At 45.5% G+C, this 27,541-nt stretch overlaps 1 protein-coding gene and 1 pseudogene across 3 annotated transcripts in view; one reads left to right on the forward strand and one right to left on the reverse strand.

The window, feature by feature from the left end:
• Enthd1 (ENTH domain containing 1) overlaps positions 1–27,541 on the reverse strand; it is a 116,721-nt gene that overhangs the window by 13,831 nt on the left and 75,349 nt on the right. For 2 of the 3 annotated variants that reach the window (XM_015997790.3, XM_076556393.1), the window contains one exon: positions 7,186–7,581. In XM_015997790.3, the coding sequence (XP_015853276.3) occupies positions 7,186–7,581 (396 nt within the window). The remainder of the gene's footprint in view (positions 1–7,185; positions 7,582–27,541) is intronic. The other variant, XM_015997791.3, reaches the window with a different exon arrangement.
• LOC102907938 (heat shock protein HSP 90-alpha-like) lies at positions 8,651–11,265 on the forward strand (annotated as a pseudogene).

Raw genomic sequence — 27,541 nt, forward strand, 5'->3', positions numbered from 1 at the left:
TTTCCCACCATAAAATCAACGCTCTTGTTCTCTCAAATATATGCACTATGGTGTCTTGCTTTATGATGCCTCTTGAATAGCTCTGCTTTCAAGATTTAGGATATTTTACATACTTTACATTTCCAATGGAGATTACTGTAAGATTCAACTTGTTAATTTCTAAGACCCCTTCTACCTACAAAAAACCCTCTGGGGCTGCACCGAGTTAACAGAGTGACAGAGAGAAAGAAAGAAAGAAAGAAAGCATCTTGGCCTGCGCCTCTAACCTGAAACCACAGAGCACCTCTCCATCTGCTCAGGCCCTCAGCTGCTCTCAGAAACCGTCCATAGTTCTCACTGCAGAGACTGTTTCAGTTTTTCCAAGACATGGTTTCATGTACCCCAGGGTATCCTCCACTAAGTAGCTGAGGATCCTGAACTTCTGATCCATCTACACCTCCCAAGTGCTGGGATTACAGGCGTGTGCCCCGACGCCTGGTTTACGAAGTGCTGAGGACGGAACCCAGGGCTTCCTACATGCTGGGTAAGTATGCTACCAACTGAGGCACATTCTGGGCTTCAGTGCAAGATCTTTTAAAGTGTTACTACTGTAAATGATACATGGTACTGTTCTTTGTTTTTGTTTTTTTGTTTGTTTGTTTGTTTTGTTTTGTTTTTGAGACAGAGTTTCTCTGTGTAGCCTTGGCTGTCATGAAACTTGCTCTGTAGACCAGGCTGGCCTTGAACTCACAGATATCTGTCTGCCTCTGTCTCCTGAGTGCTGGGATTAAAGGCATGTGCCACTACTGCCTGCTATTTTTTTAATTAAATTTTTAAAGATTGTGTGTGTGTGTGTGTGTGTGTGTGTGTGTGTGTGTGTGTGTGTGTGTGTGTGTGTGTTGGTGCCAGAGGAGGCCAGAAGATGGCATTGGATCCCTTGGAGCTGGAGTCACAGGCAGCTGGGAGCTGTCTAGTGTGGTTCTGGGAAGGAAACTTTGGTCTTCTACAAGAGCAGTACAGGCGTTTAACTGCTAAGCCATCTCTCCAGTCCCTTCACGTCTAACTGTCCACAGTCGTAAACAGGAATACAATTTCTGTTTTGTCTCCAGACAAGCCCTTGCTCTGCTGGCCTTCAGCAACATCTGGCTGCCGTTCATTTTATACACTCATCCTGCTTCCTGAGCTCTTGCTAGACCTGTTAGATCTAGCTACTATTTTTGGCTTTTTTTTTTTTTTTTTGGTGTGTCTTGTGGGTTTCCTACATAAAGAATCATGTTATCACTGAACAAAGGCAATACTATCTTTCCAGTATCCACACCTTCTATCCCTTCTTATGGCCTACTGTGCCTGGCTGGGCCCTCTGACATACTGCTGAACCCAAGTGGTGCAGAAAGACACATGGCCCTCCTTACTTGCTGATCCAGTCAGAACAGCATTCGCTCTTTCATCATTAATTATGTCTGCAGTCGAGTTTTAAAATATGCTCGTTATCAGCTTGAGGGAAGTTCCTTTTTATTCCTAATTTGCTTACATCTTTTATAATCATAATTGAATGTAGAATTGTATCAATTTTACATGAATCAAGATAATTATATCACTTTAAATCTTATTCTATTAATGTGGTGGATTGCAGAGATTCATTTGCAGACGTCAAGCCAACGCTACAGCTCTGGGAAGAATCCCACTGGGTCATGGCACATGACCTCGGTTTGATTTGCTAACATCTTCTTAAGAATTTCTGCATCTGATGTTAAACTATGTTGTTCTCTAATTTACTTTTCTTACACTGTATGTTAGACCTGGATAGCAGATTCTTTATGAAACGATGGGGTAATGCCCTGTTGGTATTCAGAAAGAATGAGTGGAAGCCTGATGCTTCTCCTTCCTTAGAATATACCAGTAAAGCTACATGGGACTGAGACATTGTTTTAAGATGGTTCTGGTAATATACTCAGGTATATATGTTTGTGTATGTATGTATTTCCCTAATATATACATACACATATGCCTTTAACGTAAGTATATATATGTATATATTAGAATATATACCTTTGACATGGGAACACACACACACACACACAGAGAGAGAGAGAGAGAGAGAGAGAGAGAGAGAGAGAGAGAGAGAGAGAGAGAGAGAGCTGTCTATGACCTTTGACAAGCACAAAGCTCATCTCAGGTCAGATTCAGTCATTTACCTGCTTATCCATGTATCTAGGGGCCAATGTTACAGGCCACTGTGAGGGGCCCAATGTGACTGCTGGGAACTGACCTTGAGTCCTCTGCAAGAGCACTACATTCTCTTAAGCACAGAGCCATATCTACAGTTCCCTATTGGGCATTTTAAAAAAATGCTGTAGTATACAAATGTGGAGCCCTTGATTCTGTGACAGTCCCCTGAAGACTGGTTTTCATTCCTGTGGGCAGATAACTTGCCTGACTCTTCAAACTGTCACCCATGCAGTAGACAGAAACTGAAGGCCTTTTCTCTCTCTCTTTTGGTTTCCAGCAGGGCTTAGGGGCCACTCACTGGGGTCCTCTACAAGTTTAGTCAGTCATCAGTCAAGGATCTGGGTAGAATTTATACACAATTTATCCAGTTCACCCTTCTCAGTCTCCCTCAGATTACCATCACAGCCCCCTGGTGTCTCTGTTGTCTACTGGGAATGTCAAACCACACAGCTAAGGATATCTATCAAGCCAGCCCAACACAAATCATAAACTTACTTAACATATGAGAGTTTTTTGTTTGGTAGGTTTGGGTTTTGGTGGCTCAAGCCTTGGTTCCTGAGTGTAAACTTTGCAGATGACAGAGTCATTGATAATATCAAAGGCTAGGAATGCCATCCTAGGCCATTAGATCAGAGTATCCTCAGAGTCTTCCTTTCAGGACTGTATTTTTCAGCTTTTCACAACATAGATAGGAATGGTCTGATGCATGTCTATCTTCTATTCTAAAGCACTTGCCTTAGAAGCCTGCAACTCTAGAGTCTAGACATCTGTGACTCTAGAGTCTAGACATCTGTGACTCTAGAGTCTAGACATCTGTGACTCTAGAGTCTAGACATCTGTGACTCTAGAGTCTAGACATCTGTGACTCTAGAGTCTAGACATCTGTGACTCTAGAGTCTAGACATCTGTGACTCTGGAGTCTAGACATCTGTGACTCTAGAGTCTAGACATCTGTGACTCTAGAGTCTAGACATCTGTGACTCTGGAGTCTAGACATCTGTGACTCTAGAGTCTAGACATCTGTGACTCTGGAGTCTAGACATCTGTGACTCTAGAGTCTAGACATCTGTGACTCTAGAGTCTAGACATCTGTGACTCTGGAGTCTAGACATCTGTGACTCTGGAGTCTAGACATCTGTGACTCTAGAGTCTAGACATCTGTGACTCTAGAGTCTAGACATCTGTGACTCTGGAGTCTAGACATCTGTGACTCTGGAGTCTAGACATCTGTGACTCTAGAGTCTAGACATCTGTGACTCTAGAGTCTAGACATCTGTGACTCTAGAGTCTAGACATCTGTGACTCTAGAGTCTAGACATCTGTGATTCTGCTCCTGTGTTCTTTCCATGTACTTTCATTCCTTCTTAGACCTGGGAATTTTGGTTCAATACCTAAGTTTTTTTTTGTGTGTGTGAAAAATTGTAGTAGCTTTCACAAAAAGGTCTGTAACACAAATTCCTAAATGGTCTTTTAATAAAAAAAGAAAAAAAAGAAAAACAAAACCCAAATGGTCTTTTAATAAAAAAAATCCTGGTGCCAGATATTGAGGTAAATACCGAAAGACCAGAGATAAAAAGGAACAAGCCACATCTTACCTCTAGGACTCTGTGGTGGTATTGTGTTCCCCAAAATATTGTGCACTCTAATAAACTTATCTGGGGTCAGAGAATAGAACAGCTACAATATTAAACATAGAGGATAGGCAGTGGTAGCACACGCCTTTAATCCTAGCATTCCAGAGGCAGAAATCCCTCTGGATCTCTGTGAGTTCAAGGCCACATTGGAAACAGCCAGGCTTGGTGACACATGCCTTTAATCCCAGAAAGTGAGCCTTTAATCCCAGGGAGTGACGGCAGAAGGCAGAAAGATATATAAGGCGTGAAGACCAGAAACTAGAAGCATTTGGCTGGTTAAGCTTTTAGGCTTTGAGCAGCACAGTTCAGCTGAGATTCATTCTGGATGAGGACTCAGAAGCTTCCAGTCTGAGGAAACAGGACCAGCTGAGGAATTGGCGAGGTGAGGTAGCTGTGGCTTGTTCTGCTTCTCTGATCTTCTAGCATTCACCCCAATAATTGGCCTCAGGCTTGATTTTATTAATAAGACCTCTAAGATTCATGCTATAGGACTCCTCAGCCTGAAAAGCCTCAGCCAATAGGCCTCTACCTGAATGAGCTTCCTCAGCCGAGAAGGCTTTAGTTCCTGTCTCCTCATGCCTTATATACCTTTCTCTGCCCACTCATCATTTCCTGACTCAACTTCCCCAGTGCTGGAATTAAAGGCATGTGACTCTCAAGTACTGGGATTAAAGGTATGTGCCACCACTGCCTGGCTCTGTTTCTCTTCTAGACTAAGTCAATCTCATGTAGTCCAGGGTGGCTTTGAACTCATAGAGATCCAGACAGATTTCTGCCTCCCCAGTGCTAGGATTAAAGGTATGCGCCACCACTGCCTGGCTTCTATGTTTAATCCAGTGGCTTCTTCTGTTCTCTGATCTTCAGGAAAATTTATTAGGGTACACAATATATCACCACAAAGGTCTGAATGGAGCCCAAGACAGGCACTGTGGTCTAGACTCTACAGGGATTTTCTGCCTGTAAGGACGATGCTGTCTTTCTGGTGTGTCCTTCCTAGAGGTGGCTGAGTGGCACAGTCTGTCAGGTCCCCTGGGCTCAGCAGACGAGAGGAGCATCTTCACGGAAAGCCGTCTGTCTCCTGACATCAGATGGTTAGCAGAGGCTCTGCTTAGCTTGCCGGTCTCTCAGAAGCTCCCTCACTTTAGTTCCTTTCTCTCTGAGAACACACGGCTTTGCAGCACGCAGCTGCAGAGACAGAGTTACTTCCCTGTGGTTCCTCATTCTCTCACTGGACTCTGAGACACTTTGGAACCCCCAAACTCCATCTCCACAGCCCAATGAGACTGGGAACCCACTTCTAACCCAACTGGGACTCATCAAAATCCTCTCCTCCCTGGGGTCCAGACCCAGTGTTTCTCTCTTGGTGGGCTTCTGATAACTTAAAGTAGCATTTAGTAATTTTTTTTAGCTTTACTATTATTGGAGGTGTGTCATGAAATGGTCCAAGAATGGAGTCGTAGGAGGAGACTTCTGAGAGCTTGAGAGAATACTCTAAGGAAACAAGACAAGAGTCTTATAACCTCAGTTTCTTCAAAACACCGAATTGTTCTTGGAACGCTTTTTCATGCTCCTCCTGGGTGTAGTGGACAGTTTATTTCAGATTCCTCATTATTGCTTGCTGGTGTGATGCCTCTATGGAAAAACATGTTTTTGCCAATTCTGTCTTGTCCTTGTAACTGTACACTTTACTCATGTTCTTCTCTTTAGCCCTCAGAATATAAATCGTCTGATGCTCAGAATAAAGTTGCTTTTGCATGAGACTTTAGTCCACCTCTTTTATCAGCTCTATTCCCCCAGGTCCCACTGCCTCTAGAAGAGGTGGAGTTGGATGCTCTGTCGACGTCTTTATCACCGAGGCAGCTTTTGGAAGCACAGCCATGCCTAGAGGCCACCGCGGCACAGCAGTAGGGGTCTTCCTCAGCAGGTATTCTCAGCAAGAAAGTTAATTTGATGACAAAACCACAGATGCATTTTAAAAAGTATATTTACTTATTTATCATCCATCCATCTGTCTATCCGTCTGTCCATCCATCCATCCATCCATCCATCCATCCATGTGTCCGTCTATCCATCCATCTGTCTGTCCGTCCATCCATCCATCCATCCATGTATGTGTCCATCTATCCATCCATCCATCCGTCCATCCGTCCGTCCGTCCATCCATCCATGCGTGTGCATGCACACTTGTGCCATGGTGTGCATGAAAATCAAAAGAAAACATGTACTAGTAGATGCTCTTCTTCCAGTGTGTGGGGTCCTGAGGATTGAACTCAGATCATCAGGTTCGGTAGAAAGTGCCTTTACCTACTGAGCCATCTTGGCTGTCCTAAGACTCAGTTTTGCTACATTTAGTCTATTCAATACCAAAATGTTTTAAACAGAGTAATCTTTGAAACCTCTTTTTCAAAGAGAATCTTTTATAATTCACTGCCCAAGACCAAGGTCAGTCCACTTAACCCCTGCACTGCCCCACTGTTCTTATTATATGTATTTTTATATGCTGGCTTCCATTACTTTTGTTCATATGCATTTTTGATTTGCATTTAAAGCAGTTTAAAAGATTAATGCTGAAATATTTGAATTTATGTGAGCTGGTGAGCATTATCATACAGAAGCACCAACAAAACCACCACTCAGATTTTTAAAAATTCATGCGCAAACAAACTATTCTTTCACTAATTAACTTTGAAAAAGAAAGCCTAATTGCATAATGCAAGATTTAATAGCTGACAGTCAACAGCCAGGCTTGATTCTCTATCGCACAGTCTAACACCACAGCCCTTTTCACTGTTTTGTTTTACGGAGGGGCTCATTATACAGCCCTGCTCCCCTTCCACTTGGTCCTCTTCCTTGGCTGCAGAGTGCTGGGATGACAGGTACATCCGCTGTGTCCAGCCCCTCAGTGTTTACAAAGACAGAGAAAGGGCATGGTCCCTTGACCCTGTGGTGCAGATGCGCAGAGCCTTGAAGAATGCACACTCAGCTGTGTGTGCATCTGTGACTGTACACAAACAAACCACTTCTCTTGCACAGTCTCCTCGTGAGTTACCTACATGTGTAACTGGAAGGTCACCGAAGGCCAGTAACATCTAATTTGCTTTACATAGAGATTATTCAGAATTGATGTCAATATATTCAATCAAATATTGGCTTGAAGTACCTGCTACTCACTTAATAGAAAGGACACATGACCACCCAAGAGGACCTTCAGTGGTGTGTACATCCTAAGAGAACTGACCAAGAGTGAGCGGTGGGGACAAGAAAAGGACAGAGGCAGAGGTCACAGAACACCTCTGCAGAGCACTTTCACTCGCATCATTGGCTTGTTTGGGGGTACACTCACCCCGCGTGGCTAAAGGCTTGAGGCTCACATCTTCAATCCAGCAGATTCTGGACTGTGCAGGTGTCTGGAGGTCCTTACTGGTTCTGGTCTCCTTCTTTGGGCTGACAATTTTGAATGAGGGTGAGACGTAGAGTGTTTCCACAGAGGACTGTTTGTGGAACATGGACTCTGACTTGGATATCCTCACACCCAGGCTGACGAACTCATCTTTACCTGATGGCCTAAATGCCTGTATAGGTGTCAGGGTTTCAAAGCTTTTCAAAGCCGTCTGCTCTTCCTGAGGAGTTTGGGGGGCACTTTCTGTGGGAGCATTTGTGATGGTCTTCTCCAGTCTCTTGCCTAAACTCATATTTGTCTGCATCGATGGTCTTTTTTCTGAGGGAGTAGACACAGCATCTGTAAAACAGCAAGTAGCCCCAAATTAAAACCGAAACATTCCATTTAAAATCCATTTTAATAAATAGGATCTTTCTTATTTAGTCTTCTGCTTTCCTACTAGGCTGGTATGTTCTATTTCAAGTACCCCCAGGCTATAACTGATGCCTTAGTCATTTGGTGGCTGCCTCTCTCAAAGGCACTAAACCACAAGGCACAGGGAATTTCAAATAACTTCCCTTTAAATATTTCTCCCTTCATCCACTGATCTGTCTCTGAGCCACTATATTTTTAGTACCTTCAAACCTTCATCCTTTACACAATAAACTAGACAAAATATACAGTATTCTATCCTTATGGAACCCTCATCTCTCCTGGAATGAAAGCTGTCTCTTCCCAGGAGGCACATTCAGAAGCACCTCCGGGGCAGCATCATTTTAATGAATCTTTTGTCTGTGTGGAGGACAACACATTTTTTTACAGAGCTGTTCTGATGGTTACTACAAGGCAAAGTTTCTGTCCATCTTGTCACCAAGTAGCCACTAATAGACCAAAGCACCAGGAGAGCCTGGGACAGACCAGGTAGCATGACCAGAAGGGGCTGAAGTAGTGTAAGAAACCCAAACCTCTGGTGAACCCACACATCTGGACTCACTTTCCAGATGGGCCTGGCTCCCAACCCTCGGTGTGAGGAACTGTTCTCAGAGAGTTTCATTCTAATCTGAATATGGAAGAAAAAACTGTTTCCTAAGAGATCGGGTTCTTGAAACTGGAATCATAACACAGTGAGAGGGGTGTGTGTATCCTCTGGCACATCCACCAGGAAGGAGGACACAGTCTGTGGAGTTCGCTGTTAGGCAATTATACACATCACAAAGCACACCATATGGTACTTCAGAATGCACCCATGCAGGCTCTCAGCACCTCCAGAGGCTGGAGAAAACCTCCTGGTATTTACTCATAAGTAGAAAGTTCAAGAAATCTATATTAGTTACTTCAGTGTCCTGGTGCAGCTAGTTGTGTGGTTTGTGTGGTCACTCAGTCAGCAAAGAGTGAGACCTTACAAAAGTAAGGAAACCCAGACCAGCCAATGGAGGAGGAAGAGGTTAGGACTTTTGCCTTTAAGGCAAAAATTTTCTATTTGAATGAAGAGATATTTCAAATTCATTAGATGCTCTGGGTAAGATCAGAGATGAGAGTGTGACAGACCCTGATAAACTACTCTGGGAAGGAGCTGCACATTAATCTCATTCCCAACAAACCAGATCAAACCGATACTGGAACTGGAATGGCCAAGGCTGACTTGATCACTGGGCACTACTGCCCAGTCCAGCACCCAAGCCTTCATGCAGGCCTTGCAGGCTGGTGCAGACATCTCTATGACTGACCAGCTCGGTGTGGCTTTTTACTCTGTGGACTTGCTTGCTGAGAGACTGATCACCAAGCATGATGATGAGCAGTATGCCCAGGGATCCTCAGCAGGGACATCATTCCAGTGAGGACTGACCAGGTGAAACCATGGGCCATGGAACAAAGGTTATCTTACATCTGAAAGAAGAGCAAGCCGGGTATTTGGAGGAAAGGAGAATAAAGGAAGTTGTGAAGGAACATTCTCAGCTTAATGGCTACTCTGTGACTCTTTGTGGAGAAGGAACTGATAAGGAAGTCGGTGATGCTGAGGCTGCAGAAGAAGGAGAGAAAGAGGAAGAGAAAGGAAAAAGAAGTAGAAGATGCAAAACAAGGCCTGCTGGGACCAGAACCCCCGGTGACATTGCTAACAGGGACTATGGAGAGCTTCTGCAAGAGCTTAGCCAATGACCAGGAAGAACATCGGCAGTAAAGCAGTTTTCTGTTGAAGGACAACTGGAGGTCTGAGCCCTTCTTTTTGTCCCAAGACATGCTCCTTTTGATCTGTTTGGAAACAGGAAGAAAAAGAACAGCATCAAGCTGTACGTACAGAGTTTTCATCATGGGTAACTGTGAGGAGTTAGTCCCTGAGTATCTGAATTTCTTTTTTTTTTCTTTCATTTTTTTATGAAGAAATTTTCTATTCACTTTACATACCAACCACAGATCCCCCTCTTCCCTCTTCTCACCCCCCATCCCCAGTATCTGAATTTCATTAGAGGGGTGGTGGATCCGAGGGTCTCCCTCTAAGTATTTCCCATGAAATATTGAAGCAGAGCAAAAATTTAAAGTTATTGGAAAGAATTCGGTCAGGAAATGCTTGAACTATGCACTGAACTGGCAGAAGATGAAGAGAACAACAAAAAGTTTGATGAACAGTTCTTAAAAAACACAAAGCTTGGAATTCATGAAGACTCTCAGCATCGGAAGAAGCTTTCAGAGCTGTTGTGACGCCGTACATCTACCTCTGGAGGTGAGGGGTTTCTCCCCAGGACTACTGCCCCAGAATGGAGGGACCAGAAGAACATCCATTTTATCACAGCTGAGCCCAGGACCAAGCAGCTAACTCAGCCTTTGTGAACCGTCTCTGACAGCATGGCTTAGAAGTGATCTGACTGACTGAGCCCATCAGTGAGTATGGTGTCACAGCTGAAGGATTCTGAGGGCAAGACCTTAGTGTCAGGTACCAAAGAAGGACTGGAACTTCCAGAAGATGAAGAGGAGAAAAAGAAAACAGGGAGGGAAAGACAAAGTTTGAAAACTTCTACAAAATTATAAAAGAAATCTTAGAGGGGAAGGCTGAGAAGGCCAAAGCGACTGGTGAAATCCCCACGTGGTATCGTCCCAGCACGTACGGGCAGACCACAAACATGGGGAGAATCATGGGAGCTCCAGGCCGCAAAGACAACTCAATGAGAGGTTACAGGGCAGCAAAGAAACGCCTGGAGATAGACCCTGACCACCCCACTACTGAGACCCTCAGGCAAAAGGGCAGAGGCTGACAAGAATGACAAGTCTGTGAAGGATCGGGTTATCCTGGTGTCTGAGCTACACTCTTGTCCTCCGGCTTCAGTCTCGAAGATCCCCAGACACATGCTGACAGGATCTACAGGATGATCAAGCCTTGTCTAGGAACTGACGAAGACGATCCCACTTCAGATGATACCAGTGCTTCTGTAGCTGAAGAAATGCCACTCCTCGAAGGAGAAGGTGACACAGCACTCATGAAGAAGCGACTGAGCTTCATGAGGAGAACCACGTGCTCAGGGCTTCCTATCGTCCTCCCGATGACACAGCTTCAGGGTTTGGGTAACATTTAAAGTATCTGTGCCGCATGAAAACTAAGGGGAAGATAAGATTTCTTTCTGCTTCTTAGACTGTGGTACTGTCAGCTTGTTTCAACAGGTTGGGAGAACGTTTGTTTTAAAACAAAAGGTAAGCAATCAGAACTATTTAAGCTGTCGAGCTGGATTCCTTAGTAGACCAAACATCTGTCACTGAAGTGTCCTAAGATATAGCTTCATGTTTAAAAGGGAAAAAAACTGTTAAGATGCCTTGAATGTCAACTAGAATGTAGTTTTTAAGTTTTTCATTCCTGTAGTAAATTCTGCATGTACTAGTCTTAGAGGTAAGAACACAAGCTGAAACAACTTAATAAGAAGTCCTCATGTGGCTTGTTTTCCAAAGTAAAGTACCAAGAACAAAACCGAAGCTTCTCTAGGTCTTGTAACTCAATAAGGCATGTGAATGGAAATACAGTACCCAGCCACATTCTGCTTTAAAAGGTAAATAGAAATTACACACACACACACACACACACACACACACACACAGAGAGAGAGAGAGAGAGAGAGAGAGAGAGAGAGAGAGAGAGAGAGAGAAATTTATTTTGCTTTCTACCAGAAATCACACTTATTCTAGTCATCACATCTTTTCATTTTTAATTTTTTCCCTTTTTAGAGTTTTGAGACAATGTCTGACTCTGTAGTTGTAGTTGAGGTTGGCCTAGAATTCAGGATCCTCCTGCCTCTGTCTCTTGAATCCTGGGATTCCAGCTTTCTACTGTAGTATCTGGCTTTTATCTTTGAAAATTCAACTCAAGTACCACTTCTTCTCCAATGCCTGCCCTGATCCTTCTGTCTAGGCCTTGTCTATTATGGCCTCTGCTACCAAAGACTGGAGCCTGATGAGCAACTGTAATACTTCGTTCAGGCAAGCCTGGTCCCAGGATACTAACAGTTACCTTGAGTTCTCTGTGTCCCAGCACCCAACGGTGCCAGTCCTGGAGGATGTACTCAAACAATGTCTTTTCAATGGAAGGAAAAACCCAGACACAAGAACCAAAGAGAAGGTAATGCTTTTGTTTTTTTAAATTTAACATAGTTTAACAACTTAATAACAATAAAAGGAAACAGAAAATTGGTAGATGAAAATAACCTCTTCTGGAATATTACTAATTTGCATATGACCCAGTTATATTTAGTTGGTAAAAGGCTTTGTTAGAAGCACTAATATATCCTAGTAGGAAACTAGATTCATGGTATTTCAGAATACATGTGTATGTTACTATATTTGCTTTAAAGTACTCCTTAAAGGGAATTTTAGTTAAATATTTCCCTTGATTCTCCATTATATTTGAGAAAAGTATTTTTCTCTTTATGTAATGAAATCACTTAAAAATTCAGTGATATGTAAAATAGGACAGCCCAGGATGACAATGGCTTTCCTATGAAAATATCCTAAGAACACTCGACCCAAATATCAGCATTGTCGTGGGTAAAGACTCGAGATGCCATGTTAATACTTAGTACAAAAGCTTAAAATTAAACACAAGCTGAAGAATTCAATGAGATGGCAGGGTCTGATGAGAGGAATTCGCTGAGAGGCTCACGATGTAAGCTCTGCCTGGGAGGTGGAGGCAGGAAAATCAAGAGTTCAAGGCTAGTTACATGGAGAGTTCAAGGCCAGTTTGAACTACACGAAACCTACCTCAAAGAACCAAAATAAATAAATTAATTAATTAAAAATTCAACATCACAACTTAGACTAAAGTCCTTCTATTTTTATCAACCCCTTTCCTGATAGTCTAGGAAGAATAAACTACAAACTGGTTGCTTGGACTTTTATTAAAACTAGTAAGTGTTTTTTTTTTTTAGCTGTGTCGGGAATTGAACTGATGTATCTCCACACCTGATGACAGGGGCTAGGGATACAGCTCAGTTGGCAGAATGCTTGGGAAAATTATTTCAAATGCATAGCACATTATCTTAAAAAGAAAAGTGTTTACTTGAACAGAAAATGGAAGCGTTCTGAAGATTCCGGAACAAAGCTGCCTTGGGTTTCTCTGCTGTCAGCCCAATTCCACACACACACACCCTTCTGTGAAACTTGCCAAATCGATTCTCTGTAATCACTGCTTTAGTTATTTATAGTTTGTATGTGGACGTCCCTTCCTATGCTAGTGACCAACTCCACACTCCATGGGTTCTGAGGGCTCTCCACGGCTTACTTATGCATTTTCAGACCGACCCAGGCCTCCTGATCCCTGCACCTTGCCCACCAGCCAACACCCTCCTGCTTCACTCGTTTAAATCCTACCAACCCCCCAAAAGCTATCTCAAACAATTATTGCTTCTAGAAGCTATTTCTAATCGATAGCACTCCACCCTAATCCATGCCTTTTCTGAAATGATAAAACAAACTTCCATGAACTCAATATTTTACTTAATTACATACAATATAGCACTGATCATATATGAAGTTCCTGCACTCTGACCTTACAGCCTATAGGATGCTTTTGCACAGGGAAGAAAGGCAAGTGTCTGCTAAATTTAACTAGTCCCTAATGTGCCTTTCCCTGACATCAGCTTTATATGCTGGTCCTGGCCATCAAAGCATGCTGTATGTGAAACCTAAAATCAAGAATGCTCAGTCCAGCAACTGTTGGGGCTGGGGTTCAGCTCAGCAATCGAGTGTTTGTCTAGTGCAAGGAAAGTTCTGTGTTTGATACTGAGGATCATGAAATTAACAAGGAAGGAACAGGGGAAAGGAGTGGGCAATGCAGGGAGAGAAAGGGCTGGCTCACCGATACCTACTCTTTACTCTGGGCTCTCTGCAGGCTCTGGAGAGACACTAAGTAGGCCAATCATCCAGCAATACAAATACAGTAAAAAGTCAGAGCAGAGGAGAAAGACGGGGAAGAGCCCAAGCTAATGGAACTTCAGCAAAGAAAGAAGGCTGGCACCAGCAGGGCAGGCACAAGCCACTCAGTGTTATTAGTTTTTAGTGGGGGGGGGTGGGGGGGGTGCTTCAGTAGAAAGACAGGAAACAGTCAGGGCTGTGGACCTCTTCACTGTCAGGCAGGAGTTGGGAGGAAGGAAACAGAAATCGTGGGACACTTTTGGAAGCTTGTTTCTTAGTCACCTTGAGGGAACTTTGCTCTCCTGTTCTCCAGGCAACCGCCTCGCCTTCTTCTCCAGCCCTCTTTTCCTCTGAAATGTAGGCAGTACATCCTCAACACTTCACTTCTCTGATCTATAATAAAGTATCATTTACTGCTAGACTTCAAGTAGGATGATCTGTATGCAATCCATTCACACATTTTTAACCCCGGTCTCTGCTGAGTTCAGCTGCTCCTTTGGGGAGATTCACCATCCTGACCTGTCCCCGAGCTCTAATTTTCCACTACTGACGTGGTCATCAACTTCCCCAGCACTTGGGTTATTTTGGATCTTCCCATCTGCTCACTTGGTCCACTCCACACAGCCCTCCAGAATGCCTGCTCCTCAAACTATCTAGCACAGTTTACGGCTCTGCATGAATTTAACCCTCTTGCTGCTCTCCATCACTACCCTAGTAAAACTGGGGCTCAGCAAGGCTTTCCTGTCTTCACATTCCACACCCCTCCCGGTGCTAAGTCTACACCCAGCTGTTCCTTTTGCCCAAAATTCTCTCCCCTCCTTACATATGCCCAGGGATTGCCACCTTCCAGGTTGGTACCCCTCAGATGGGTCTATGCTTTGCTCATGGGCATGCCTCAGCCTGCAGGATTCTTTCCCACTCTGACAAAGATGATTTCATTCTTCAGGGCCCAATCCAATTTCTTGATGAAAAACATTTTTAACCTTTCAAGTTAAAATGAATCTGTTTTCCTTACTCATTATTGCATAATGAATGCTGTATGAATACTGACTTTTCTTTAGCCAATCTCATTATTTCAAATGTATCCATTCATTTGACAAACACGTATTAAGTATGAGGATGTGTCCAGCAGTATTCTTAGCTCAGGGATCACAGCACTAAACAAATGTGTTGTTTCTAACTCAGTCTAATTTCCTGTCCCCTCTAGTACAGTGATACCCTGCAGAGCACAAACCCTGTTGAAGTTGTTCAACCCACAGGCAACTGGCAGAGTGTCTGATAGCCATTGCTGTCCCAAAGATCTGGTCGCTAAAATCAATTCATCTGTAGATCCAGGAGAAGGAAGAGAGGATATCTTGATGCATCTTTTGAGACACAGGACACTGAGATACCTAGAGATCCAGGGCCTTATTCAGGACCACACAGGGTTCAAGGGCAGAGGAATAGATGAATTCAATATTCTTCTGCCTTGGGGAACTGAAGAAGGGACTATGAAAGCTGGCAGATCCAGCTGTACCCATAAGGTTGTTCTTCACTAACAATCCTATGCCTGGGATGTGTGCTTGTGTCCATAACTGCTACACGACTCAGACTTTCCTCAGGATCACTTTGTTCATCTGTGAGATGCAGGGCATGTGAGCAGGATCAAGCTGGTCCATATGTGTCTGAGCCTGCTCATCATCTCCTGGGAAGAGGGTTTTCGGGAAGATGGTTGCTGAACACATGAAGAATGAACAGCATTCATGGATTTTTTTTAAAGCTCTCAAGAATATGAGGGCTCTGATGGAGTATAACATTGGTACTGCCTTTCTATATTAGAACACAAATACATGAATGCATACACTGCAAACACCAATGTGATTGTTCCAGAAGGCTTCCCAACCTTTTCCAGGAGAGAATTTCTGTGAATTCCACTGAAATAGCAGGGAGGAGTTCTGAGTGAATTAATTTGGCTGGCTGGCTTTATCTGGTTTCTCATTTTCTTTCAATTTAAACCTGAATGTCAAAGCTTTCTTTCCAGCATCTATCCAGCTGACTCCTCAATGGGAGGCTCAGTATTAAATCATGAGACGGCACCAGCTCGCCTTAGTTACCTGCCAATATACCTGATTAGTACAAAGTGGGACCCTGAAAAGCGGGTCGTCCTAGGCTTGATAGTTATCCTTCAGGAAGCAGCCCGTTCTCTGTGGAAGAAAGTGGGCTTCGATTTCCACACAGACCAACATGAACATGCTTGAAGCCAGAAAACAGCAATAACCTCCATGCCAAAGAGACCAGCCTGCTCAGTGGTCAGGAGTGGTCTGGCTAGTTCACAAGTGCGAGATCGTTCTGACAGAGACTTCAGTTTGGTTTGGAGTGAAGAAACAGACAGAAACACCTCACGTGACTCCTCTTTTTTATTTTTCAGCAATTCTATGGGCTTGTTCTAGGGACTATAATCATTGCGTGTTATTATGTATTTGTTATTATAAATCTAATAATGGGCGTTCTGGTCCAACAGAGGCAGCACTGTGCTTCCTTCTCTTGTTGGTCTGACGCATAGCATCCAATTACAGCTACAAAAGAGAGAGCTGGCAGACATGACCGAAGATGGATGCCAAGATACAGCTTTCTGGAGTTTAAAAAGGCATAACTGAAGGATTTTTTTCCCTTTTAGTAATTAAGTTAATCAGAGGAAATAGGATGTGAAGATTATAATGAGGTCATTTTGCTAAGAGGCCACAGTTACAAATTATTAACACAGAAATGATTTAAATTGCTTACTAATGTATTGGTTTAAAATAGGCAGGTCATTAACCTAAAATGGATATTGCATGTAAAGTTAAATCATATGCATGACACAAAAAATTGTAGTGTTTTTTTTCTTGTGGTGCACACACAAAATCCTAAATAATTATAAATCTGAACAGCTACCAGTGTCTTAGGGTCTGTGCTAAGTCTGAAATAGTTGCATGATCACATTCAACTGTGTTGCAACTACGACCAAATATGAAAGAAGAGACATGTTCAAAGCAGGAGCCCTGAGACTCACAAATATATGGACTGGTTCTTTCAGAATGAGTTGGCAGAGTTGCCCCATTCTAACAGGAGGACCAAAATAGAGACCCACAGAAAAGGACTTTGAAAAAGCATCTTCAAGTAGAGCAGCTAACAGCTTTCATGCCATGGAAATGGATTGTAATGAATGGATTATAAAATTGGCACAGAATGCTCATTACTAAGTTTTATGTCATAGCTAAGGTTCCACCAGTAATAAAAATCGCACTTCCCCTCACTAGACTGCAGCTACAGAAAAGGAGGATGAAAGGCCTTTGTGAGCTGGTGATCACTGGCCGCCCATCTCAGCATCTGTGTCTCTAGGGCGCTGGTGAAATGGAAGCCGCTATCTGCCATGTAAAGGTCATCCTGTGCTGCGAGCACACACCAGGCTCCGCGAGATAAGCAGGTGCACAAAGGCACAGGTGCTGGTGTCCCCCAGACTTACAATGACAAGCAAACAATGACTCCAGAAGAGTGGAAAGGTAAACTAAATTAGGTGAGAGGTTGAATTATAGCCAGAATGAAAACATTTTTAAACTACGAAATAGTTTAAACTGTGCCCCGCTCAAGGGTCTCACTACCAGGTAGGGAGGGCTGTCATTAGGGGCCAGCCGAGGCAGTGAACCACATAGCTTTTGCCACAGTTCTGCCCGGAAGTGATCAGAACCTGAGCAAACCCTCCTCTTGTAGACCTCGGGCATGGTGCAAGGCCTGTGCCCACTGGTTCTCAGCAGGTGGCATCTGAGATGCAAAGAAGGAAGGTAAGTCACAGGAGGAAAACCCCAACATTTTCAAAATTCAGCATGCGCACCAATAATTAACTTTTTTTACTTCAACAGCAAATCTTGGGTAGGTCCACAGCACAGCAACCAGCCTTTAAATACCATTTACATTGTGAATGAAGAAGAAATGCTACTTTTTATGAAGCATGACTGTGTGTTTATTCAAAATAAGCCAAGAAGACCCCTATTAAAACCATCAACATTTTCCCGAGATCATATCCCTCTGGGATCACTTTGCTCATTTCTAGAGACAATGCAAACCATCCCTTCCCCTAGACAGAGACTGCTGCATGGTCCTGGATCCTACAGCTCTCTGCTCACATTTTTCTTGAATGGTTTGCAGCACGATTCTGTAAACTTATCTATGTTTTGCTTATTCTGTCTCATCACAGCACCCTCTACATATTTTCATTCACGAAATATCACTTTTCAGATAGACTGTTGTACTGAAGAGGCAAAAGCCAGAAAAGACTTCAGTCACTGGAATTGTTAAGCATGGAAATAAAATATGAGATACACTGGCTAAGAAGAAAAATTTCTTTCTGAAAGATGAGTGAAAGTAAGGAATTATAAAACCTACACTAAGCAGATTTCATTAAAAAAAACCCAAATATAGTACCTAAAATTCTGGAAGAAATGTTAATGAATCAGTGGGTGGCAGGAAATAGAGAGCTGGAAGATGGCTGCAGAGTCAACAGGAGAGAAACCTAGCAGTGAGTCTAAGAGAGACATGGCAGGCTGAGTGTGAGTCCAGCATCACTGATGGGCGCTTGGCTCCTTCAGCCTCCTGGGCCTGACCAGAGCAGGCTGGCCGGCCTCTCTGCAATCCCCATATGCACCTGGACCCTCACCACTGCTCCCCTCCTTTCCAGACTCATCCTCAGGTCTGCTTTAATCTCCTCTTGTCCCGTGTTCTGTCCTATGGGTGTCAGGACACACGAGCACAGAGAAGATGATGTCTGTCTCTGTCTCTCCTGGTCACTGTCACTGTCCCTCTGCTGGTGGTGGCTGCTTTGGCTAACGTGGCCCTGTGAAGGCTCCTCCCCAAGTTCTCCCTCTGCTGGAGTGAAGCCTCTTCTAATTTCACAGGGGAGGAAATGGTTTATTTGGCTTACACTTCTACATCACAGTCCGGTCCCTGAGGGAAGTCAAGGCAGGAAGTCAAGCTGAAACATGAAGCAGGAACTATGGATGAATGCTGCTCCCTGGCTCACTGCAGTCATGCTCAGAGGGCTTCCTTAGAGAACTCATGACTCTCTGCCCACAGTGGGCAGGGCCCTCCTACATCAGTTAACCGTCAAGACAAGTCCCCACAGACATGCCCACAGGTCAGTCTGACCCAGGCAACTCCTCAACTGAGATTTCCTTCTTAGGTGACTCCAGGCTGTGTCAAGTTGACAGTTAAAGCTACCCAGGCCACCCTCTACTATGGTTCCTTTGCGTGGGACTCCAGGTCTGAGACATCTTCCTCCAACTCTTTGCACCTTCTGACTTATAACTGTTGTAGATTACCTTGAACCCAGGCCTCTGCCTGAGCACAGCTGGTGAAAACATGTCACTGTAACTTCACGGTCTTCAGTCGTCTGGAGCCATAGGAGAGGCTCTTCCTTCAGCTGGTCTTTTAGCTCTCATCCTCTCCCACACAATCCCAAACCCTCACCGCTGTCTTCGGGCACCTCTGTCAACCTGACCTTCCCCACTTGCCCTTTAGGAGTTGATCTTCTGCCCCAAGCACGAGGAAGGACAGACTGTCAACTGAGCACCCCCCCTGCTAACCAGCTGAGCTGCAGGCAGCCTGGAGGGTCAGAAGCAATGCTCTCGGCCCACTCCTTGTCCTGTGGCTGTTACCGAGACACTGGTTGCTGGCTTCAGCCTTGTATTAGCTGCTCCCTGGCCCTGTCCATTTCAGCACATCCTTATTTATTAAGCTATGCTCAATACATGAGAACTGCGTTTGTCTATGGTCTATGATGTGATGTTTCGGTTTAGAGATCCAATGTGAAGTTAAATGAAGCTAACTAACAAACCTGCCACCTCACATACTCATCCTTTTGTAGACATTTAAGATCTCCTCCCTTAGAAATCCTCAAGCATTCCATTGCTGTTTATCCAGGCTCCATGCTGTACAGTGGGTCTTCAGAGCCTATTCCTAGCTGAAATGTTTTTACTTTTGACCAACATCTCCCCACCCAGAAGCACCTTTCTACTGTCTGCTTCTGAGTTCTGTTTTGGAAGACTTCACGTGTGTGGAATCATAGGTCCTAGCCTATTCCATTTAACACAGTGCCCTTCAGGTTCGGCTGCACTGTTTCAGGGGACAAGGGACCCCTGTTCTGTGAAGCTGAGAGCATTCCATTGTGCACAGGGGCCACAGTTTCTGTATCCATTCCTCCACTGGACATGTTGGCTGCAGTGAACATGGGAAGGCGTCTCTCCCACATACAGTAATCTCACTCACTTTGAAAAGGTTCCCTGAGCTGTGATTGCCGGCTCATGCCAGAGTTCCATGTTTTAGGCCGGTCACCTCCACTTTAAACCCCTCCTCAGAGCCCCTTTTGTCACCTGCTTCCTCTTCCTCTTGTGCCACTCACCCCAAAATGGCAGCGCTTGTGCTTGCACTGAGTTCATTTTTTTCTTTGCTCTCTGGCTCCTCACAACACTAGCATGGTTCCATTCCTCTCTGGTGGAGCTGCCCTTGGGCGGCCGGCACTGGTCTGTTCATTGCTGAATCCAGTGGAAAATTTTCAGTCCTGTCTCAGGACATTTCTGTGGCATTTAAGATTGACGAGCCCCCCCCTCCTTTCATTTCATACATTCATTCATTCCAATGATATTTATTAGGTGGTGTGTCACACACTATTATAGGTACTAAAAATATGACAGTGCACAAGAAGATGAAGTCTGTACCCCCTCAGAGCTTAGATTACATGGTGGGGGAGGGGAAATGAATAATTAAACAAGGATTTATATTTAGCTAGTCAGACAGTGATAAATCCCATGGAGGAAAATAAAACCATTCAGGGGCAGAGGCAGAGCCAGGGAATGAGCAGGCTGGTGGGGACCATCAGAGGGGCCTCAGGGCTAGGGTGACACAGGAGCAGCAAACCAAATGAGGTGAGAGACGAGATCATGAGCATCAGAGAAGTCTGGAATGTTCCAGTGAGAGAGAAGGCCCTACAGATGCTTGACACATTCCAGGGACATCAGTGATCTAAGATGGCTGTGGCAGAGTGACCAAGCAGGAAAGGGGGTAGAAGAAAGGCCACAGGGGAGAAGCTTCCACAGTAACCATAGAGATCTCGACGGTGGACAGGACCAGATGCCAGTGATGGTGTGACTCTGATGTATTTTCCACTTTGGAGGCAAAGGTGACAGGAGGTGACATGAGCCACAACTGACTCTGAGGCTTGAGTTGACAACCTAATTGTAGGTGGCACCTTCCTCTGTGGCCTCTGGTGTCTTTCTCGGCCCCCTAAGACAAGACCCAAGGTAATCATGATCCCCTTATCCACTCCCCTCCCACATGGATGCAACCATGTTCTGACCCACCCTGGGGGCACAGGCCAGTCCCATTCACCATGCCACAGAAGCTCACCACCACAGCCACCAGCCACCTTGTCCCTCTCCTGCAGCTGGATCCTCACTATAACACCCAGTATGAGTCAGGTTCCTAGTCTTGGGGCCACCAACCCAAAGAACATCCTCAAAGCCCCTCATAAGGTCCAGTCAGGCAATGACCACCTTTCCACTGCTGGAATGAGTCTGGGGTTATAATGAGGCTTGGGGTAGATGCCACTATTCTAGGCATCTCTTGGAGGAACAGCCTATCAGTCTTCTGACATCCTTCTTCTGAGTTCTCTGCTCTCCAAGTAGACCCCACATGATGGCAATGGCCTCAGGGGGAAGATGAGACTCAGCACCTTCCCAGGGAACCTGACCATGGCCTCCTCATTAGATTCTTTCTCTTCCACCATATTGCACCTCTGTAATCTCTCTCCCCCCCTCCCTCCCTTCGTCCCTCTGTGTAAAGTCTCCATACAGAGACTTGATATCTTGGTGTCTACTTTATTATTAGCAGCTCAAGCAGAATCAGATAGGCTGGAAGAGTCCATTTTCACATCCTAACATACATATTTAGGCCCGGTGTCTAAAGTTTGAATATGAACCAACCTTCTGAGTCTTCAGGGTCCTCGAAGAGCTGCATGTTACGGTCACCTGACAGATTAGTTCTCATTTTAACACCACAAATTAGGTGTTCTAATTCTTTTTCAACTGATCAATTTTTTTTTTAATCACCTTAAGCCTTTTGCTCATGTGATTCACAGATGTGTGCTGAGTGTCTTTCTAACCGTCCTTCTGAGTGGCTGAGGCACCACTAACAAGATTGCACACACACAAGTCCTGCAGCCTGCCCCTCTGCCTTCTTCCCAACACCAGGCAAGATGGCTTCTGCTCCAAGGAGGAACTTCCTGAGTCTCCAAATGTTTCAGCAGGGTCTCCCCTCCCAGGAAGATGCCTTTGTTCTTGTTGGTGTCCACATTGGAGAATTCAGGGGTCTGGTCCATTTAGAACTGGAGGCCTGGCCCACTCTTGTTTGCCTTCTTTTCCCACAATGCTTAGCGGATCTCTCCTCATCCTTCTCAACACCACTCATTTCTGAAGTCACTTCCAGGTACACAGTGACCTCCTGCTCAGCTCTCATTATTGTAAACAGTGTCTACACTTACCAACTCTTTATCAGTTCCTAAGCTCATCACTGCTTCCTACATCTCAGATCCTCCTTCTGGAGTTATTCCCTTCTTCCTGAAATTCAGGGTGACATAGTCCCGAGGGTCTATGGGTAAGACATTTTATCCATTTCAAAGTCTTCCCTTCACTCTTTAACCCCCCCTTACCAATGAGTGCACATTCTAAGGGAACAGGGATTGCTCTCTGTGCCTGGAAGACAGTGTCCTGGCTTCCACTGCAGCAGCTGGGAAGCCTGCTCCTGGTCTAGCTGTTTTGCGCAGCTTCTACTTGGCTGTTGGGGCTTTGTCTTTTGTCTCCTACACCCTGACACGTGAGTTAGCAATTTCCCCAGTTATTTATCGTCCTTGGCGCACAGTGCACTTCCTGTGTCTTTCACCAATTCTAGGAACGTTATCTACTGCCATCTTACAATGTTGCCCTCTTTCTGTGAGTCTCTCCTTGGCTATGCCGAGCTTAATTATCCATTGTGTCTTAGCTCTCCTTTCTCCCACCTCCTTGGCCATGCTGGCTTCTTCCTGGAATCTGCAATTCTCACTTGGGTTCCATGCTAACTGTTGCCTAACCCTCCCAGACCCTGTTTTCCCTTTACTTTTCTTTTCTTTTTCTTTCTTTCTTTTTTTTTTTTTTTTTGGAGATAGGGTTTCTCTGTGTAGCTTTGCGCCTTTCCTGGAACTCGCTTTGGAGACCAGGCTGGCCTCGAACTCACAGAGATCCGCCTGCCTCTGCCTCCCGAGTGCTGGGATTAAAGGTGTGCGCCACCACCGCCCGGCCCCTTTTCTTCTCTGAAAGTTTTCCTTGGTTACTTTCAAATCTCTCGTTTCTCACTTACTAACTCCATCCTTTTGTGTGCATGCATGTGCAGTACATGCATGTGAACCTGTGTGTGTTCATCAATGCATGCACATATTGGAGGTCAGAGTTGATGCCAGGAGTCTTTTATTTTTTCATTTTTTAAATCACTTTCATATTATTTTTTGAAACAGGGTTTCCCAGTGAACCATAGGCTTGCCCCGTTGGGTTGACTGCAAATCCCCAGGACCCTCCTGTCTTACCCATTAGCCTTCCGTTCTCTGTCATCACTGGGCTTACAGGCGTGGACCACTCCCCGTGCCTGGTTTTTCCATGAGTGTTGGGTCTCCCTGCCTGCACAGCAAACACTCCCCTGCTGAGCTTTCTCCCTAGCCCTTTGCCTCGATCTTTAAAAAACAAAACAACAAAAACATTCTACACTGAGTTGCTTAGCACCCTACAGGAAGTAATCCATGTCTGGAGAGTCCTGGAGGCAAACCCTTGGCTTATCTTTGAAGACTCTCACTTACGCAGCCCTACTCCCTTTTCTGGTTGGTGGTCACTGACTATGACATCAGGTTGGGCTCAAGCTAGAGCATGTGGATCTACAGTCCCCTTGGGAGCTCCAGGGTAAGGCAATTTGAGGTCCCGAGTCTGCCTTTGTTCCCGGCCCAAGGCATAGTTCTCCAGCTGGGATGCTGGCTTAGGGGAACCTGTCTTTTGATTTATGTACATTTGCAGTTAACGCTCCAATCATGGTTCAGCTCTCAGGTCTGTCCTTCGTCTGGTTTGCCCTTAGAATTTTCCTTTAGCCCCCAACCAGGCACACAACATTTTCTCTCATCCAGGACCCTGCCTCGCTTTGTTCATCTGCTGGAATAGTGGGAAGACCTGCAGTGTCTGGTCCTCACTGCTAGAACTGTGAGAACAGGAAGGCTGTTCTGAAGAGTAAGTGATGAGATGGTGGACAGATGTAAGGCTCAGGGAGGGAGGGCAAGAAAAGAGACGTCACAGCAGCCCAGGCAGGAGTGACCAGGCTCCACAGAGACAGGGAGATGGCAGCAAAGATGTGATCAGCAGAGAACTGTCACAATTCTATGGCTGAGAATTCAGGAATAACTAAGCTTTCCAAGGTGATGGGGTGGGTGGGGGTGGGAAGGGGATGGGAAGGGACTGGCAACAGGCATTAACTATGACAGACTCCTCTCTGAGTTTTTATTTTCTAAGTTAAATGAATCAAACGCATGCCTAGAAGCGAAGCACCTTTCTGATCTGCATTCACTTGGAACAGCTGACCTTGGCAAGTCAGTCAAGCTCTGTTGTTACCACCACTTTGCTTATCGAGGGTTGTAATTACTGCAGCCCTCTGCTTTTCGCTTTGCCAAACTGCATGCTCATCCAGCAACACAAAGGAATCTGCTGCAGAACTCTCTAGGTTTAGCTACAGAAGCTTTGGAGAGCCACAGTGTGCCACTGTATCACCTACACACACTCTAGAAAGGAACAAACAGAAACCACGTTTGTGCAAGCCTAGTCAACATATCAGAGACCAGCTCGCTATGTACGCAGCTTAGTTCTCAGCCACAGTGAGATGCTCAGTGTCTCCTGAAGGCCCCGATGTTAAAGGCATGTCCTCAGAGTGGAATTGCTAAGAGGTAATGGAATCCTTACGAGGTGGTGCCTAATAGGAGACCTTCATTCTTTGGGGGGCACACCCTTGAAGGGGATTGTGGGACCCACCCTCCTCTTCCTCTCATTTGCTTCCTGACCACGAGGGTGAGAGATTTTGCTCCTTCATGTGTTCCCACCACAATGTGCCATCTCATCACAGGCCCTGAAGCAGCAGAGCCAACTGGCCATGGGCTGAAACCGCCAAAGCTGTGATCCTAAGCAGCCCTTTCTCTTTATGAGCTGGTCCTGTGGTGTCCAGCACAGTGACACAAGGCTGACTGGACTCTCTGAAGGGAGCTCACTCTGCTGTGAGGAAGAGAGCAACACCAAGGTGAATAAGCCAGGGACCACTCACATTTCCTCACATTTCCTCAAACTGCCAGCTTGGAAAAGTGAGGCAACAGCTTGATCATCAACTGGAGTCAGCAAGGACAGGATCAACTACATGGAGTTTTTCTCTGAGGATTTTATTAAAAGGCGAGGCATGTCTGACGATGGCCTGTATTCAGTGGGACGGAATGATTAGACTTCTTAAATGCACAGCTGACAGACAGTCGCCATCCAGGCCACAAAGCAAGATCATCTCTGTCATTCCTCCGACACCTGCTCATCAGGAAATGCTGACAGTGCTCAGAACACATCTCCAGCCTGTCCCCTCTTCTCCACAGCCACTGGCTCCTTCCTACCACAACCGCCACGTTAGGCACAGGCGCTCCTCCGGCCCCCCGGCTTCTGCTCTCCCACCTCCCCGCTCTCCCCTGTGCACTCAGCAGTTGGTGCAGCCCCCACACATCTCAGGGGCTGAGGATTAAACTGCCTTGTCACACCACCCGCTTCCTGTGCTACATTCCAGCCACGTGGCTCCTCAGAAAAATTAACCTTCTCCACTTGGGCATCCACGCTTCCTGTTTTCTCTGCTCAGAATGTTCCTCTCCAGGCCTCTCCACCCTCCTACCTCAGCTCCTGCTGCTCTTCAGCTTCTGATTTACAGAGCTCCCAGTCTGTTTTCCTCATTCCTCGTATCACAGTTAGAAGTACTGTATTTGTTCACTGTCTGCTACCCCAGCCAGAATGGGGGTCCTAGAGAACAGACAGGGTCTGCCTATACGTCCGTGCCCAGCATAGCACCCAACACTTGGCAGGAACCCGGTAACTATTTGTTGAACTAAAACCTAATTTCTTAATCTTTCCTTCTGGAACTTTACATCTGTTTTGCAACTGGTATCTAGTTGGTAGCTATTCTAGTTTATGCTTACAGAGAGCTAACAATCTCGGGGCTTTGCCTTTAATTTGGTGTATTAGCCTGAGGAGAGCTCTGACCATATTGGCCATTGATAGAGAGTATCTCAATTAATAAGTCATGTAGCTTCACTGAGTAGGATTTCATCAGCCTGAACACTCCTTCTCTGAGTCCCAGTCTGTTTTAACCATCGGGTCATCCTCAAGCTTCTGTTTCTCTCTCTTCTCATCAGTTCTGCACTCACCAGACACCCCAACAGCAGGCACTGGGAGTCTGGGTGCTGGGTGCTAGGAACTGGGGATACAAAGGCAGAAGAAGAATGAGCAGATGTTACCAGGCAGTCTCTGTCCCCACAGCTCCACATCCCACATTTGAATTCCTAAGGCAGTGGTTCTCAACCTGTGGGTCACCACCTCTCTTGGGTGTGTGTCAAAAAACTCTTTCACAGTAGTCGAGTATCGGATTCTCACATTACAATTCATAACAGTAAAAAAATTACCATGATGAAGTAGCGATGACATAATTTCGTGGCTGGGGTCACCACAACATGAGGAACTGTATTAAAGGGTCACAGCATTAGGAGGGGTGAGAACCACTGAATCCCCAAAGCCCTCTCCCAAGCACAGCTTGGTATGACATCACTGCTTGGTATGACATCACAGTATGACATCACTGCTGCCCAAGCAGACACAGGATGGGTCTAGAGATGGAAGCCTTCAATTAATAACAGACACAAGCCAGATTAGTAACAGGAGAAGGCTCTGAGGAAGCGGACTGGCTTAGCCTCTGCAAAATGTTCCCAACACTAAGCTCCTAACCTACACTGAGCCGCTGAGGGAAGTCAGGCAGCCTAAGTCAGGGTGAGGTTCTCGTACGGGAAGCCTTAGAGACAAGACTGGAAGGACCTACTCGGCCAGCACCGCTCAGCCTATTAGCTTGCTACTGTTCTAGGCAGTGAGCATTCAGCAGTGAATAAAACTGAGAAATTCCTTCCATGCTGTTTCCATTCTGAGGGCAAAGAGGATTTCTGCCTGTTTTCCAGGTGAAGCCCGGACAGTGAGCTGTGCCCGCCATGTTCACCTGACAGTAGTGCAGGACAGAGCAGTGCAGAAGAAATATCACTAGTGGAAGGGAAGGGAGGGGAGTCTGCCATGTGAGATCTGGAGCAGCTCCTACAGCTTCTGGGGTTGAAAGTTAGCTGGTGGGTGGGTGGGGGCATACCTGACAGAGCCACATGATGGGGCAAGAGGAAACGGACCTGTACAGCCTGCCAACCTACACCAGGTCAGTGTGTGCAGGCAGAGAGAGGCAAGGCTAGGGCAATGCCAGGACAGTTTGCTCACCAGAGGCCCCACTGAAGAAATGCCCAAACACCAGGGAGCAGGTATTCCCCCTCCACAAAGCCACAGTGCCAAGTCTCCTTGGGGAGGTAGAGGGAGGAGAGAACCCCCTAAACTGATCCGAGTTCAAGATGGATATAAATAAACTCCCAGAATAACCAAGGAGATTTAAGGTTATCTTGAAATACAGACAAACACAGCTATCCCTTTTGCATACTAACAATCCAGCTTGAAAACACCATGCCTACAGTTCAAGCATGAGCAAGACATGAGGGCCCCACCTCCGAGGACCCTGCCTCTGCTAACTCACCGTGAACACTGTC

This window comes from Peromyscus maniculatus, chromosome 20, assembly GCF_049852395.1.
Source record: "Peromyscus maniculatus bairdii isolate BWxNUB_F1_BW_parent chromosome 20, HU_Pman_BW_mat_3.1, whole genome shotgun sequence".
Classification (NCBI taxonomy): domain Eukaryota; kingdom Metazoa; phylum Chordata; class Mammalia; order Rodentia; family Cricetidae; genus Peromyscus; species Peromyscus maniculatus.